This window comes from Alosa alosa, chromosome 18, assembly GCF_017589495.1.
Source record: "Alosa alosa isolate M-15738 ecotype Scorff River chromosome 18, AALO_Geno_1.1, whole genome shotgun sequence".
In the NCBI taxonomy this organism is placed as follows: Eukaryota; Metazoa; Chordata; class Actinopteri; order Clupeiformes; family Clupeidae; genus Alosa; species Alosa alosa.
The window spans coordinates 12,130,257-12,147,756 of record NC_063206.1 but is presented as its reverse complement, the minus strand read 5'-3'; the positions used below and the strand labels follow the sequence as shown (position 1 = coordinate 12,147,756).

Below are 17,500 nucleotides of genomic sequence, written 5' to 3'. Positions count from 1 at the left end.
TTTTATTGTGTGTGGGTGCATTTTATTGTGTGTGGGTGTGTGTGCATGTTGGTGTGTGTACAAGTTTTAATCAAGTGCCATGTCAGCCGTGTGTGTTTGTGTGTGTGTGTAGATTTGTGAGCACCAGTGTGTGTGTGTGTGTGTGTGTGTGTGTGTGTGTGTGTGTGTGTGTTTTTTCTGAGATTGCTTCGCCTCGCTTAACTGTATGACTGAATCAGATCAATATGAAGAGATCACAGTGCGCTGTGCACAGTGCCAAGCCAGCGGAGGGGCCTGGGCTCCGGATCGGGAGCCTCACGGATGTGGAAGAGAGGCTCTGAAGAGGCTGGCAAAGCACAGAGATGGAGGAGACCGCGTCCGGAAATCTCCATCCCGTGCATCTCTAGTCAGATGCACAGGGAGGAGAACAGAAAAAAAAAACTGGGTCATGTGTCCGCTGACAAGTCCTCCACCCAGTGCATTCTGTTTACATACATACATATACATATAACCACAGTGGATGAAATGCACATCTGAAAACCTAGCAGTCGCTGGACTGTGTGGCTTTATCATATTGGACCCAATGTGTTAAGCTTAATGATGTAACCAAGATTGTGTCATCTAAGTTTGTAATCTATGTTTTCCTATATAGATCTATCCTAATAGATCGACAGTGTTATTTTTTGCTGTGTCTTGTCAGCTCTGAAACAGTGCTGTCTGGTGGTAACTGATTTGTAATATTAAGTGCATGTCTAATGTGTGTCGCAAGATGTTTGGTGTGTTTTCTCTTACATGAGCATTTAATGTTGTTGTCACCACTTCTGTTCTTAAGTGAACTAACATTTCTCTGTAGCATGTGCAACCACTGAATTCAATCTGATTTGTCGGTCTTCCCTCCCTCTGGTCTAACATGCACCCATTCTCTCTTCGCCACCATGGCGATGTTCTCACAGATCTGGTGGATGGTGAGGCAGCAGGCGGTGCTGGTGTTGGTGTGGAGGAGGAGGAGGAGGAGGAGATGGTGGAGGAGGGTGGTGGAAGTGGTGTTGAAGGGCAGGGCATGGCAGGAGTGGTGGTCGCTGGTGGTCAGGCCTCTGCCTCGGTAGCTGCCTTCACATCAGCCCCTGCTGCTGCTGCTGCTGCTGCTGGCCCTGTCCACGCCGCCATCTCTCCTCTGCCGGCCGTGGCTGCTGTTGCCGTAGATACTAACCTCAAGGAGGTGCCCGAGTACTCCTACGTCCTGGAGGACAACTTTACTAACCCCGCCAGTGACCTAGCAGCATTGGGTAATGGGGCATACACTTGGGCTGCCTGTGCATGGCCTGTCAAAGCTGTCTTTGTTGTGTGGGTGAATGAGTGTGGTTGTGATTGTGTTGTGTCTGTTTTTGTCCTTTTATTGTCATAGAGCACAGAACAGACCTCTGAATTAAGTCATTGACATTGTACTCAAAAACAAACCAGCTATTGGACAGAAAAGACCAAATTTTCTCACTGGCAATTAAAAAAAAAAAATGGTTTCACCACTGGGCTTTGTTGGAACTAGTGTGCTGGGTCATGTACCTTATTGCTAATTTGGCCAAATTCCCAGATGTCACTCGGGACATCAGATGTCTGTTCAGTTGTGCTCTGTACTTTTCTTGCATCTGTGTGCTGTTCTCACTACTAACTATTAAGCCTTCCCCTGATACTCCCTTCTACTTCTTCTGACCTGTTTCAGTATGCATGCCTAGCCAAATTAGCATGGCATCACTCAATGGCTGTTTTCCAAACTAAAACAAATGTCTTAGTAGTTGAAAAGAAGAGAAAAGCGTTTCCTGTTTATGCTTTTATTTTATGAAGGCTTCTGATTTTTTTTTTTTTTTTTTCAGAACTTTGAATATTAATTAAAATCCAGCACAACATTCTACAGACAACAAAACATATCTGCGTTAAAACACTTTCTGTAAATATTGGGAGGTAACTTAATTAGCTGTTTTTCTCTGCAGTTTTCCTGCAGATATGAGATAGCCATGGCTCCGCTAACGGGGAGACATGAGTTGTCTCTCTCACTTTGAAGTGCCAATATCTCAGTTTATTTGTTTTTTGTCACTCTCTGTTGTTTCTTGTTATTTATTTTACACTTTTTCTTTTATTTTGTCCATTTTTTCTCCTGCCTAAAACAGGCGCACACATACACACTCTCATACGCGCACACACACACACACACACACACACACACAGACAAGCGCACACAAGTTGAAGTGAACAGTTTTGCTGACTATCTTTTGCGTGTTGCCCAGACTTGTTGTGTTTCCTGTCACCTACTTGTTGATCAGGCACTATTGCCGAGTTGGCAGAGAGACACACTCAACAGAGACGCTCACGCCGCTCTATGCGGGGGGAAATTATTCTTCATCGTATAAGCCTCCCCCGTTAGCACATTCCCGCTTTACATATCTGCCCGTTTCACTGGACCAAATTGGCGGAGAGGGCTCGGGCTGTGTCCACTCTGAAGTTCCCAGCATCCTCGGCTGGCCCGTGCTGCTTGCACCACCTGCCTCCCCCTCTGATGTTTTATTCGCTGGTATTTACACAGTTTCCCCTCCTCCCTGCCTTTCATTTGTGGAGATTTGAGGCAGTTTGCAGGCAAGCAAACTTTGGGACACCCCCAGTCGCCCTCACCCCCTAACCCCACCCCGCCCCACACCACACACACCCCCCGCACACCCCCTCTTCCCTTATCGAGTCCCTGCCATAGAGCGATAAATGCATCCCGTGGTGTTGGGGTGGCATCAATTGCATCACGGATATGTGGGGTAATGCCCGGATGTGCCTAGTATGTATGTGCATTAAATGCGACCAATGTGCACGTTAACCTCGCGTCTTGTAGCCGCTATAGCGATGTGTGTGTGTGTGTGTGTGTGTGTGTGTTGTGTGTGTGTGTGTGTGTGTGTGTGTGTGTGTGTGTGTGTGTGTGTGTGTGTGTGTGTGTGTGTGTGTGTGTGTGTGTGTGTGTGTGTGTGTGTGTTGTAGGGGGGCTGCAGATGAAACGGCCTCCCTCCTGCTCTTTCATCTCCCCCGGCCCAGTGCGCTGGCACGGCCCCGGCTCCTGGCGCACAGCGAGGGCCAGGGGAGGGCAAGGCCAGAGCCACCAACACTGGGCCTGAGAGAGCAGCTTCACAGAGCAGCTGGAGGAGAGAGAGAGAGAGAGGGAGGGAGGGAGGGAGGGGGAGCACAATGAATAAGCACAATGAATTTAGATGAATAAAATATAAAGAGGGGGAGAAAGGGATCTACATGGAGGGAGAGCAGATTGAAAGGGATGGGGAGAAGGAAAATAGGAAAGAGGGGGAATGGAAATATGCTGAGTTGGAGAGAGAGGGAGAAGGAGAGAGCAGAAAGGTAGAAAGGAGGAGGATAAAGGGAATACGCTAGAGAGCCCAGGTCCTGGCTTCAGGTGCCCAGGCGAGATTACTGCAGAGGGACCGGAGCAGGCCAGACCAGACGAGCACGAGGGTTCCGGAATGTTGGCCTCAGAACACGGAGCCAACAGGACGCTCTTTGTGCCAGGCACTTTTGGCCAGCATTCACCGTGTGGTCAGACAGAGGTAGTGTAAGATGAGGAGGAATGGAGGTAGAGGGAGAGAGAGGAGAGGAGAGGAGAGCTGGTGAAGGAGGCCACATCAGAACTCAAACAGCATAGCAGCTCTCGCTGAAGAGGGTATCTTACCAACCAGGTGTGTTTGAGATGGCCCAGGGTGCCCGGGAAAATATGACAAACATCAGACAAAGATTAAGATGGACAGACTCAGAGAGAGAGAGAGAGAGAGAGGAGGAATGGAATGAGGCAGGGAAAGGGCTGTCATGTCGCGGGGAGACATCTCCTCGTGCAAGTTTACCCAGCAGCTTGTGACTATCTCTGCCCCTCTGCCTGTTGGCGATATCCTCCAGTCCTATCAGCTCCTGTATATTCATCGCTTTTGTTGCCGCGCTGCATTCCTTTTACCAGACGCCACCACCGCCGCCTGCCATTGTGCGCTAAGGGCTATCCGTGTCGATCGCTTCCTTATCTCCCCTTCTGTATTCATGTGGAAATAAGGAAGGCCACACGCCACTGTCCCCCCTCTCATCGGCCCTTCCATAGTGTCTCCCTGTGTCCTCATGCTGTCTGTGTGCCATTGGAAGCCCTGCATTTGTCCCGATGACTTTTTACAGTCATCGATTATGTCCCCATCATCCGTCACAGTGCTGTTTCTGTGTAGATGTTTGTTGTCTACTGTGTAGTGGTGTGTTTGTTTGTATGTGTGTCTGTGCAATAGGGTTTTTGTGTGTGTGTTTTTGTTTGTTTACTCACCTGTGCGTGGACCTCTCGCAGGTGTGCTGAACAGCCGTCATGTGGACCTGAAGCTGAAGAAGCTGGTGGAGGTGCGGCCGCAGGGAGGGAGCTCTCCTTCGTCGTCGTCATCCTCTTCCTCACTCACTGCCTCCACCACCTCCCCCATCAGCCCCACAGAGACCCTAGAGCAGGAGCAGGTACACACACACACACACACACACACACACACACACACACACACACACACACACACTCACTCACTCACTCACTCACTCACTCACTCTCACACACACACACTCCACCACCACACACTCTCTCTCTCTCTCTCTCTCTCTCTCTCTCTCTCTCTCTCTCTCAATCAATCACTCACGCCTAGGTCATATAACACAAACATAACAAATCAGAGACACAACAGCATATCATCTTGCTTACACGCGTAGTTGCACACAATGACATACAGACATTTATGTAATGCACTACACACACACACACACACACACACATACAGTATTTGCATACACACCCTCAAACACAGGCTCACATTTAACTTTTAGTCCCATTCCCTCAAACAGAAGCCTGCACACATTCGCTCTCCCATACAAACACACACCCACCCAAACACATGCACATTTACCCACTTGCTCAGTCTCGCTATCTGCCATGCAGCCTCTGAGGTCAATCAAATACATTGAGTTGCATCGACCCCCTCCTCACCTCCAGTTGATTCTTTATGCACTTCTCCGTTTGACTACCCTGCGTTTAATAGCTCAACGCTTCCCAGATAGGAAAGAGGAGAAGAAGAAAAACAACTCTGAAGAGGCGCAAAGCCCAAGCACACGCGCAGGCATAATTACACCCTGGCTGGCTGGCTGCGTACGAACCGTCCCATCAAGTCTGACCTTTTCAGCAGTCAAGCATCGCAGCGGCTCCAGCGGCAGCCGCACGAGTATCGACAGCCGAGGCGTCGTGCGGCAACCCTGACATCTGTTCCATGGATTTAAAAAAAAAAAAAAAAAGGGCCACTCCTTAAAGGGCCACTGTTGTCAAACACTAAATGTCCGCTTACTTTACCTCGGTCCCCTTTGCTTATGGTCGAGCATGGTGATTTGATCTCCGATTTACTGGTTTTTGCTTCATGTGGGGGAGGGAGAGGGGTGAATGGGGGTGCAAAAAAAGGGCTAAAGACCTTCCCCCTGATGAGAGATGTTTAAGTGTGAGTTGAAGTGATGGAAATGTTTACGTGTGAGTCTGTGTCTCTTTTCCTGAAGGACCAGTATTTTTTTTACAGGAAGGGAGTTTTTTTTTTTTTTGTTCTGGACGAGATGGGCATCCTCTTGTATCCAGAGCCCTCAGGTGGTGACTGTGAGTCACGTTTGAGACCCTCTTCACCCCACCTGCACACTTCTCCTTTTACTCTTTTTTTTTTTTTTTTTCCCTCTCTCTCTCTCTCTTTCTCTCTCTCTCTCTCTCTCTCTCTCTCTCTCTCTCTGTCTCTCTCTCTGTGTTTTTTCCCCTTTTGGATCACCCTGCTGACGGAAGGGATTTCCTCCAACCAGATGTACAGGGACAGCTTTGATGTGCCAAGACAATGACTTTCATTGCTCTCTCCCCCTGTAGCCAGCCAGTTTCCTATACGCTGGTGTTGAAAGTGATCCCCACTCAGGCGCTCTCCCTCCAGACAAAGAGCAGCCACAAAGAGCTCCGGCTCTCCCCGCCGCACTGCTTTAGACATCAGGGGGAAGCCACGCTGGCCGCCTGGTCCACTTCAGCTCTCATCAAATAGAGATGTTGAGCAGAAGCTGCTGGACTGAAAGCATCTGGCTCAAAAGTAGTTGTGATAAAAGACGCTAGCTCCGGTAAAAGTAGTTTGCGTGAGGATGATTTTCTTTAACAGGAAGTGTTTCCTGAAAGCATTTACTGAACAGCTACCATCGTCAAAGGGATGGTCTCGTATCATGTTTTGTAGACTCCCACTCTTCACTGATGCCATAGTGGTTTGCTCGACGACGATGCTCTACAAGAGTTGCTGACTTCCCCTCGAGCTTAAGGCTAACTTGTGTCGTTTGTTGCCTCAGGGGTGTGTGTGTGTGTGTTGGTTGTGGTGGTGGTGATGTGGTGGAGGAGGGTGGAGCAAGGGGTGTGAGGGGGCTCTAGCTCGTCCCCAAAGACAGACGGGCTCATAGCAGGATTTGTCAGGCTAATCTTGGTGATATTGCCAAGCCCTCAGCGGTTAGCAGGGGCTCTGCAAAGGAGGAGGAGGGAGGGGTGGGGGGAGAAAAAAAATCAACAGTGTTTGTTTTCTCTGCTAAGTACCCCTGGTTAGAGCTGTCAGGCTTAGGACCAGCCTGCCAAGCTGATACCCAACCTGATGCAGTCAGAGCAAGGATGTCATAAGAGGCTTTCAATTAGGCTCTACGCCCCTCTCCTCATCCCGCACTCTTACTTCCTACTCTCTGGCGTTGTTCATCTCTCTTTGGTTACAAAGGAGCTCTCATTCTCTCACTCCCAATCTTTAGTTCTTTCTCTCTCTCTCTCTCTCTCTCTCTCCCTCTTTCTCTCGCTCCTTCTCATCCCGTACACTTCTTCATGTCGTTGCAGAAGAGGTGGGATATGAGGATCTCAGTGTGGAGTCAGAATGGACGACTTCTCTGTTCTGCCGTAGTTGCTACTGTTTTGTCACAGTACTTCCACGTTAATGATATTCTCCATGCATGACATTCTCTCTTTTATGATTGTTTTTTTTTTTAACTGCCAGTGTTTTATTTAGCCTTTTTTTGTTTTTAAATCTCACCCTCTCCAGAGAATTCCATCCATTTTCTCCCCAAGCTACTAAAAACAAAAACATATTAAGAACACACTTTAGGCAGATTTACCAAAGGAGGCATTCAGTATTTCATTCTTTCGTTTTTTCCTTTTCTTTTGCAGTCTCTCTCTTTTTTTTCTTTACAAAAGGAGGATAAACTGTTCTCCTCCCTGGAGGATTTGCTATCCCAGAACTCCTTGAGGCGGTAGAATGGTCCGGGAGCCCTGCGCTCCTGTCTCATTAGCGATTGTCTCTATGCGGAGGGAGGCCGCAGCCTTGCCTGCGCATGATAACCGGCTGCAGCATGCAGCAGACCGCACCATTAGTCACGCATCCCAGGCCCGACACACACACAGACACACACACACACACACATACGCACAGAGAAACCCCGCCTCTGCCAAAGTAATACCCAACCGCCCCAATCATGATGACGGCGATGAGCGATAAGGGAGGGCAGATCGCGATGCGGGAAGCCGCCCTGGTATCTGCCCGTTCCAGGGGTAAGAGGGGACCAACAAGGGGGCAGGTGTTCAGGGGGTAGCTGCTGAGAGGTGGGGAGTCATTTGGGGGGGGGTCCCTCAGGGAGCCTGGAGGTCTAGTGGGCTTGCATGTGTATTTGGTGTGTTGCGTTTGAAGGTTAACATGAGCTGAATCAGGGAAGGTGAAGACCTTTGGGGATTCTCCGGAGACAAATAAACAGTCAAGCCCAGAGCCATTTTCCCATCAGACACCTCACAACGCCTTGGGCCTACTAATGCTAGAGAGCCAAGAGCCGCCATTTTGACTAGTTTCTTACAAAATAGCTCAATTTCCTTTAACTAATTGGCCTTAGAAAAATACATTTTAACCGCCATCTGTAAGAACAGTTTGTGCAGAGTGCTCCGGTCTGTCTCCCGAGTCAACTAATGAGACCAGTTTCAGTCTGAATAAGTACATGAACTGATTGGATAAAGAGCCCTGAGAAAAGTGTTGACACTGCCTCTCTCCTCTGGCAGTTCAAAAAGCCGACAAGAGTGCGTGCATAGTTATCACCAGGCGTGCCTTAATTGCCGAATTGTTTTGTAAAAATAAAACAGACAGAATACACTGTGTGTGTGTGTGTGTGTGTGTGTGTGTGTGTGTGTGTGTGTGTGTGTGTGTGTGTGTGTGTGTGTGTGTGTGTGTGTGTGTGGTCTTTATTAGCAGTCTGATTCTGAACACATGCTGCTGAACTATCGCTGGCACTAACAATGTTTCGCCTGCTCGGTCTCGAGCAGTGGAACGTGTACGCTAATTGTGAATTTTATTACGCGTTTCCCCCCTTTTATTATCGTTGTCGTGAGGAGAACGCGATTCGGGAAGCCGTCGTTTCACTTTCCACTCCGCTTGGCTTATTGGGCCGCACTCATCATAATACATTTCAATGTGAAGTTGATAGGGAGTCGTGGGCGCACAGTTCCGACACATGTTCACTTTGAAAACAATAGCGCTTTTAATTTGCATAATCTGAATAAATTTTCTGGCTGGGGCTTCTGTTGAAAGTCGACTTAATTGCCATTTTTACCACTTCCTCTTGTTCATTTTTTTTAAACTCATTCCTTATTTGTCTTTAGAGCGAAGGATTATCAGAGATGCATGGAGGGAGTGTTAAGACAACCTTCTGGATTAAAAAAAAATGTCACAGTATTTTCAAAACTGTGTGTCTGCGTGTATGTAAATTGTCTTCTGCTGATGGACTGTTGTTTGTGTGACTAGGAGCTGCGAGCAGAGCGTCTGCGCAGGGCGTCGGAGCGTCTGCGCAGCCCGGTGGTCTTCAACAAGGAGTCAGCAGTCAGGAAGACCCAACTCAAGTCCTTCAGCCAGTACGTGGAGACCAGACCAGGTGAGCTGCCCTCTTGCCCCGATGGTGTCTGAGGACACCTTTTTCTACCTCTCTTTCCTCAACACAAAAAACCTTCCTAGACCTAACCTAGATATTAAGAAAAAAGCCTCTAGTTCACAACAGCTGGTTAAAGAACCTGTTCACCACAGCAAGTTAAACAACCTGTTCACCATGTCAGGTACACAACCAGATTTCCCTGTTCTGGATGAAGTAGGCCTATGTCTGGCCCTTCCCATCTTGGGTCCACTGCAGTATTTAAAATACATATTTCAAATACAAAAGAGTATATTGTAATTTGTATTTTTTGGGGGTTGAAGAAAATTGCTCTGTATTTTGTATCAAAATACTAGGTGTATATTTTTCTAATTTGAAAATACTGGCAAATATTTTTGGTAAAACATATGATGACATAAAAGTCAATGAAAGTACTGTAACCTCAGACTTGTGCTGACAATTTTCCCATTACCGGTACATTACATAATGCATTTAGCAGACACTTCTATCCAAATCGACTTAAGGGTCATTCACACCAAGAACGATAATGATAACTATAACCATAACGATAAAAGCGTTCACACTGAACAGCGAAAAACAAAGTCTCTCCTTGTTAATGAATGTAACAGTTAAAATTTGATGGGTTCTGATGGCCTATTAGCTTTTTATCGTTCTAAAAATCGCTCTGAAAGTGATCCCCAACAATATCGTTCTTCATGTCGTTATCATTATAGTTTATGTGTGAACGTCGTCATTCATAATAGCGAGAACGATATTTCTTTAGTTATCTTTATAAGTTCTGGGCTATCGTTCTGGGCCTTTACAGACAGGATGACAAAGGCCAACTTGCCTCGGAGCAACTTTGGGTAAGTGCCTTACTCAAGATCCAGTGCAAGATAAGTAACATGTAGGTTGCTCACACACAATACACTTCCTATCACACCAGCGTCAAGTTTTTTGAAAACTTTAATCATCAGTATCACCAATCATGCTCCAGTCACCAATCATGCTCCAGCGGCGAGTTCACAACACATGATTGGCATGATGTCTTCACAACACACCATATGATTGGCTCAGTGTATTCACATCACACCACATGATTGGCTCAATGTATTCACATGTCCACGTTTTGCCGAGGAAGGGGTGGGATATGTGTAGACAACGGCCATATTGGCGTTACAAACTAACCCCATGCATTTCTATGGAGGATTTTTTGAGTGTTGTGTCTCATTAGAAAGTCTTTGGTTAAAAACCAACTAAAAGGGTAATGCTACTTCCTGATCAACAGCGTTGCACAGTGCAATATCAAGCAATCTCGGCATGCATTGACAATGTCACAGACTTTGTCTCCACTTTGTACCACTTGACAAGTTCAGTTGTGATTTTTTTGAGTACATCTCTGATACAGTATTTAGGCTATGAAATGTAACAGGCAGGTCAGCATAGTTTTTCTGTTGACTGTTTGCAGATTTATGGCATATCTCATAGGCAGAGAAAAGCTGTTGCTCTCAAACACTGTCCACTTACTAAAAAGAGTCAACGTACTGATGAAGGAATAGATTAAATAGATATGGAATGTTTGCAGTGATTTCATGCTCCCTTTAAAGAGTATTTTTAGTATTAGTAGCAAAATACAAAAAATACTGCATTTTATTTTGATACATGGCATGGCTAATATATTTTGTAGATCATTTGATACACTTAAATTTAGGATATTTGTTATTTTAGTGTAAAATGTTTGTCCATCCCTGGCGATTAGGTGGTAATCACAGTGGCTGTGACCGTGGTGGGAGGTGTTGACAGTTGGGGTGGATGTGTGTGTGTTTAAGGAGGGATCGCGTTTGCAGGAATCCCTGAGGAGTGTGAGGTGATGTCCAGATGTTGCGCCTCTGCCAACTCTGTCTACAATCTTAAACACAAGGCCACCGCCTCCACACCTGTGTCCTACTGTGTCCACACCTAGCGGTCTTCAACCACCCCAGTTTAAGACAAACACAAGTTGAATTTACACAGTCCTAGTCCTTTACTCCAAACACACACTCACACACACCTCTGTCTAGGTTGATTAAGAAAACTCCACAGTTATATCAATCTCAGAGGTCCACCGCTGAAGATCAAACGACCCTCCCAAAGCCTTCTCTTTTAGCTGCCTGTTCTTTTTTTTTCCTCTCTCTCAGATGTTAGATCTATCTGTCTGAAACATCTCCCTCTCCCTCTGTTTCTCCCTTTCAGAGGTAAAGCGTCAGCGATCGGTGCCTGAGGACCTGAGGAGGCCGAATGAGGAGCGCGCCGCGCTGCCAGAGATGGCAGGACGTCGGCCGTATGAAGATGAAGTACTTAATGCATATCTCATTCGTTCACCCCTCCCTCTTTCTTTTCTCCATGACTGCGTAGTCTGATAATGTTGATAACACGTACTGGGACGTGGTGGGGTCCCTGTGAGACACACACACACACACACACACACACACACACACACACACACACACACACACACACACTCCCCCTTCTGTCTTCCCCTCCCCGATGTCAATCTGCGGTCCCTTAAACCCTGAGAGAGCCTCACGTCAGAATTAGCCTGCACCGCCGTGATAATTGTCAGATTACAAAAAGAGGAGATGAAGAGAAGAGAGAAAGAGTGAGAGAATATGCAACCCTTTTTCTTCCCTTCCATCCCCAAACTCTGAAATCACGCCATCCAGTGCTTACTGTGCGCTCCCCCTCCTCTGTCTCTCTCCCCCAATCATCCCTTTTTAGAGGAAATAAAAAGATATTTCTATCAGAGGCCACTTCTCTTCCCTACACTCAACTTCTCTACAGAGAGGGGGAGGGAGGGGGAAAAAAAGATTTGCAGTATTGATCTAGCGCAGCTGATTTTTAATTATTACAATAGTTAGATACTGGTGAAGGCAAGCCCGGGATTGGCGCAGGGAGTCAGGTCACTGGAGACTGCCGCGGATTTCCCATCCTGCCTCCTCCGGTGGGCAGGAGGTTAATGGGTGTTCAACCTTTCCATTATCCAGATCAGCCAAGAATTACCAGCTGAATGATGTTTGCATTAATATAATATATATGGTAATTTCTTCACTTAATTAACGTGAAGGCTTCTGCTCGGCAAGGGGGGAGTGGGCTGATCATGTGTAAAATTGATTTGTGAGGGAAATATTTGATAGAGCGCGGGGCGAAGGGCTGGCTCGCCAGCGCGGGCTCCTCTCCTCTTTGATGGACAGCTCCTGGAGGAGCGCGCGGAGGCAGAAAAAGTGCTGGCCTGGGTGGAAAAAAATACAACTTTTTTTTTTCTCCTCTTCATTCTTTCCCACCGTTCCACACACACACACACACACATCACATCACATCACCTCCTCAAAATGCCTCATACACACACACACACACACACACTCACTTGACTCGCACTTCTTCTCTTTCCCATTAAAAAAGAGGATGCATCAGCAGTAAAAAAAAATATATATTATTTTCCCCCACCCAAATATAGTTATAGCTGTGAATTTAAATAAACACCTGCTTTTTTCTCTCTCTCACCCTGCTACACCCGCCCACCACTCACGCCACCCCACCCCACCCCCCTCCACACACACACACACACTCACCTCATCCCTCGCTTTTGATAATAGCAAGTAGGAGAGAGTGGAGAGGGGGAGTGTGGGGGAACAGAGAGGAGGGGTAATTGAGCTCTGTATCACAGACACTCAATAATAAGCATGGCTTTTAATTAAGGTCATTCCCACTAATCAGACTGCCAGGGTACCACCCCGGTAGGCGGAGGGTGCTGTCGCCTGGGATGTGTGTGTGTGTGTGTGTGTGTGTGTGTGTGTGTGTGTGTGTGTGTGTGTGTGTGTGTGTGTGTGTGTGTGTGTGTGTGTCTCTCTAGGGCCCTCTGAGATAGAGCAGTGATGGATCCTGAGGCCATGCCCCACCTTTTCTCGTTTATTTCAATTTTCAGATTTATTTCAATTTCAGCCGTGCGGCGGCACCAGTATTAGCCAGGGTAAACAGTGGCGTGACCCCACTCAGCCCCCTCAGCCAATCATCCGCCAGGCCTGACTCAGGCTCCGCAGGGTCACCCGGCACTTCACTCCGTCTCAACAGAGAGTGTGAATGAGTGTGTGTGTGTGTGTGAGAGAGAAAGAGAGGGGGTGGGAATGAGTGTCTGTGTGTGAGAAAGGGTGTTATGTATGTGTGTTTGTATACATATACATAAATGTGTGTGTGTGTGTGTGTGTGTGTGCATGCATGTACATGTAGGAGGGCGGGCATGGAGGGATGTAAGCCTGGATTATAAATCTAGATTATTTCACAGTGCTCACCGAGCAGGACCTGCAGTCATACATTCATTTTCATTTTAATAACCTCCGCCACCCCTTTGCTGTCACACTTTGCTCTCGCGCTCGTTTATTAAAATGCACATGCAGCTCAGAGTCAGCACACACACACACACACACACCAAAGTAGCTTTGAGTGGCACATGCTTGCTTTGTTTCCAACAACATGGTGCAATTAGATAGCATTCAAATGCAGTACAGCGTTGGAGTCTTCTTCAAATACTGTTGTCTTTGGCCCAGGCAGTGCTGGTAAGAGCGAGTGGTGTTGTTGAGTCTGCATGTTATTGAATGAAGAAGTATCAACGTAGCTCACCTAGCGGGCCTGTTTGATGAGAGAACAACAGAATAAATAAAAGCAAAACAACAAAAACAATAGGACCAAACAATGGGAATATCTCTTATCCAGTTATGCTCAGTGCAAGTCTCCTGCAACATGCAGACACACACACACACACACACCTTAATTCAGAAAGGAGTTTCAGAAAATACACTCTTTTGACTGACTGTCTTTTGCTCTCTATGTTTCCCTCCTCCCTTGCCATTGTTTTGTTCTCCTTTTAAAGGTTTTAAATAATGGTGGGACTGACCAAAAAAGAGGAGACATCTACTGTTTAATACTGTACGTGACTCAGACCTGACAGTGGATTCTTAACCCGCCCTTTCTCTCCCCCTTTTGCATCTCTCTCTCTCCCCCTTTTGCATCTCTCTCTCTCCCTCTACGCCTCTCTCTCTCCCTCTCTCTCCCTCCCTCCCTCCCTCCTTTTCCCCTTTTCTCCCCCCGTTTGTTCTTGCTCGCAGAAAGCGTTCAAAGACACCAGTCAGTATGTTGTGGGAGAGCTGGCAGCGCTGGAGAGCGAGCAGAAGCAAATTGACACCCGTGCGTCGGGTGTGGAGAAGAGGCTGCGCTATCTCATGGACACAGGTACGGCGCCCAATTACACTGTAAACAGTTTTGGCAAATTGAGCGTTCACAAACTCTTACGGAGTTTGGGAAGTGTGAATCTTTTTGAAGCCTGAATGTTGGGGCCGGGGGAAGAGGGAGAGAGTGAGAGAGAAAGGGAGAGTGGGAGGGGAGGGAGGGATGGAGAGAGAGAGGGAGAGAGAGGAGGAGGGAGGAGGGAAGAAGAGGGGAGAAGAAGAGGGGGACCTGCCCGGGAAAATGAAAAGGCTCCGGATGGCGGCAACCTCTCTGGGCCCTGGCGATAAGGGAGCCTTCACGGGAAACGATAACTGGCCCTGATAGCGGCCGTGAGCCAGCAACTATTGAACAGCGCGCTCAGCCATGCAGAGCCCGAATACATCTCTGGGCTTCATTGATAGGCTGCAGCAGGGGGAGAGGGGGCAGGAAGGCAGGGCGGAGGGGGAGAGGGTGGGGAGAGAGGGGGCGTGTTGGGGGTAAGATGGGGAGGGGTGGGGAGGGAGCATGTGGTGGCAGGGGTAAAACAGGAGGAGTGGGAGGGGGTGTGGGGGAGTTGGACCCCCTGAAAAAAAAAATGATGCAAGTGGCACACACACAAACACAGATACACACACAAAACACACACACACACACACACACACGTGTAAAGGCAAAAGAAGGGAGTTCTTTGGTGTGGGAGCGATCTGGCAGAGGGAACAGATTTGGCTGGCTAAAGCCTTGTAAAAGGGACATGAAACAGTGTGCCGAGCATGAGGAGAGGCTCCATTGACTCAGTAAACTGAAATTGGAGAACAGCGTCCGGTTTACTGATACCAAACAAAATCTTTTTTTCCCCTGCACCCAACACCCCCCCCACACACACACACACACACACACACACACACACACACCATCTACACACACATCATCCCTAGCTCTCTCCATACTTAACCCTCACATGGTTTGTTTTGGAAAGTGCAAGGAAGCCAAGAAAGAGATACGACAGAAAGAAAGGAAGGATAGAACGGGGAAAACAGCCGTAGCATTTAAACGCCTTGCAATATCGAGACCATCTGTCCTGTGTGTGTGTGTGTGTGTGTGTGTGTGTGCGTGTGTGTGCGTGTGCGTGTGTGTTCACCTCTGCTCTTCACCATCCTCCCCACTCCTGCCCTCCCTCCCTCTGCCATGCAGAAATGAATCCCACTGTAAGAATTTGTAGCGCCACTCTTCCCCCCACCACCTTACGTTACTGTACACACCAACGCCCCGGCCACATTTCTCTCACCTGCTGCAGGTGATGGCACCTGTTTGGAGGTGATTTACGGCCTCGACGCTGTCTGTGCCGTTGCTAGAAGGGCCTGAAATGAGAACAGCAGTGAAAGGGAATGTCGCAGAACCACAGCTAGAATAAATAACTAATATTCATCGTGTGTGTGTGTGTGTGTGTGTGTGTGTGTGTGTGTGTGTGAGTGTGAGTGAAAGCAGCTCAGCTTAATGTGCTTACAAGCACCTGCTATGAGTGGCGTTTGGAGAGCGTTGATAGTCAGAGGAGCGTTGAGCAGACGGTGTTCTGTTTGGGTGTGAGGGGAACAGGATAGCACAGAGGCTAGAGGCTCTTCTGCTTCAGCCAGGCTTCAACTCTGAGGCACCCCCCCTGTCTCCTACCTCCAGCGTGGATTTGCTCAAGTCGACGTACCCGCTAGTCATGGCCCAGTCTTAAAATGCTGCTCTTCGTCCCCCCCAGTTGCGTTTGCCTCCTTTTAGCAACATCCCTCACAACGCTCACCACCCACAGTCAAACAGAAGACCTTTAGGACGTGCTACTCCCACGAGGTACAGACATGCCAAGAGAGATCCACCTTGTGCCCAGGTATTCAGGCTACACACCCTGCCTCAGCCCTCATCGCTTTTTCAAGCAAGGCGTGTGGTCAGTCGCGGCGTCGCAGATCGTCTGTATCCCCCGGGGGAAGTGGTGAGGCAGCAAACTGGCTGGACCTGTACCCTCAGCACGTCTCCGGGGCAGAGTTGTAAATTGTCGAGGTCACACACCTGTCTCAGGTTTGTGTGAGACAGGTGCATGCAGGGGAAGGGGGAAGCATTCACTTACTCTCTGACTGAGATTAGACACACACACGCAAACACACACACAAATAAACCTTGAAGCTCACTATTTGTATTCACACATGCACAGACATGCCTTTTTGAATTTTTTATGTCCAGACTTTACGTTGTTTTTATGTGTATGTGGATTGGTGGGAGGTTACAAAAGATTGACACATAGTTTCCAAATGTCAGACAAATGTCATGCCATTTCTAGTAACTGAAACTTAATAACACCCTTCGTACACTATCACGAAAAACAATTGTGACAGAAGCATTAATTAAACACAAGGTGCCTAGTCTGAGAGCGATGTGTTATTTTGAAGCCCTAGATTAGACAATAAGGTAACCCCAAAAGTATGTGGTTTGATGTTTCGGTGTCAGTGTCATAATATCTCCTAGCTGTAAAAGGGCCGATGAAAAACAGTGGACAGATCTTAAGGGAGGGCGTCATCCACATCTCATTTATGTGTGCATAGCTTCAGTAGCTTTCTCTCTCCTTCTGGCTCCCTCTCTCTCCTTTCTTATTTTATTTTTTCCTCTTCACTTTCTCTCTCCCCCTCTTCTCTCTTCTTTCTCTCTCTCGCTCCCTCTCTCCCTCTCTCTCTCTCTCTTTGCTATCTCCAGCCCTCCTCCCCCACCTCCCTCTAGATTATGCACAATGCAGAATTCTGCAATTTTCCATTGCATCGTCTCCCCAGATGAATTCAAAGTAATTGGGGTGGTTAATTTATTTACTCAGAGCAGTTCACAGCACATTAAATAATAGAGATAATTGAACAAGAATTGTCAAGTGTCTTCTGATATCAGACATATTACAGAGGGGAATGCACATAAAAACTCCATTTCTATGCAACCATTGTTTATGGTAATTAAGTACACAGATTTATTCCTTGGTTGCCTTCCAAGCTTATGGCAACCGCTATTGTTGTCTTCTATTAATATGTAATCAGTAAATAGTTTAATTTTCTAATCTGCAGTTTGAGAATTCACTTTCTAACAACTCTTAATTAGCACAGTGGCCTAATGATGCTTTCGGTGATGGAAAGGCAGGGGCATAAACAGCTCGCCGAGGTCTGGGGAATTTCAATTCCTGGGGTGCCGTCGGCTTAATGAACTTGTTATTCCCGCACCAAGGGGAGCGGTGTCCTTCAGAGTAGGGCCGCATCGAGATCGCCCACAAAAGCACCCACGCTTAATAATATTA

The 17,500-nt window shown here is 47.5% G+C and overlaps 1 protein-coding gene across 1 annotated transcript in view; it reads left to right on the top strand.

The window, feature by feature from the left end:
* ehbp1 (EH domain binding protein 1) overlaps positions 1–17,500 on the top strand; it is a 156,966-nt gene that overhangs the window by 112,591 nt on the left and 26,875 nt on the right. Inside the window, 5 exon segments of the mRNA XM_048269122.1 lie at positions 933–1,265; positions 4,334–4,491; positions 8,835–8,961; positions 11,188–11,288; positions 14,094–14,217. Coding sequence (XP_048125079.1) covers positions 933–1,265; positions 4,334–4,491; positions 8,835–8,961; positions 11,188–11,288; positions 14,094–14,217 — 843 coding nt within the window.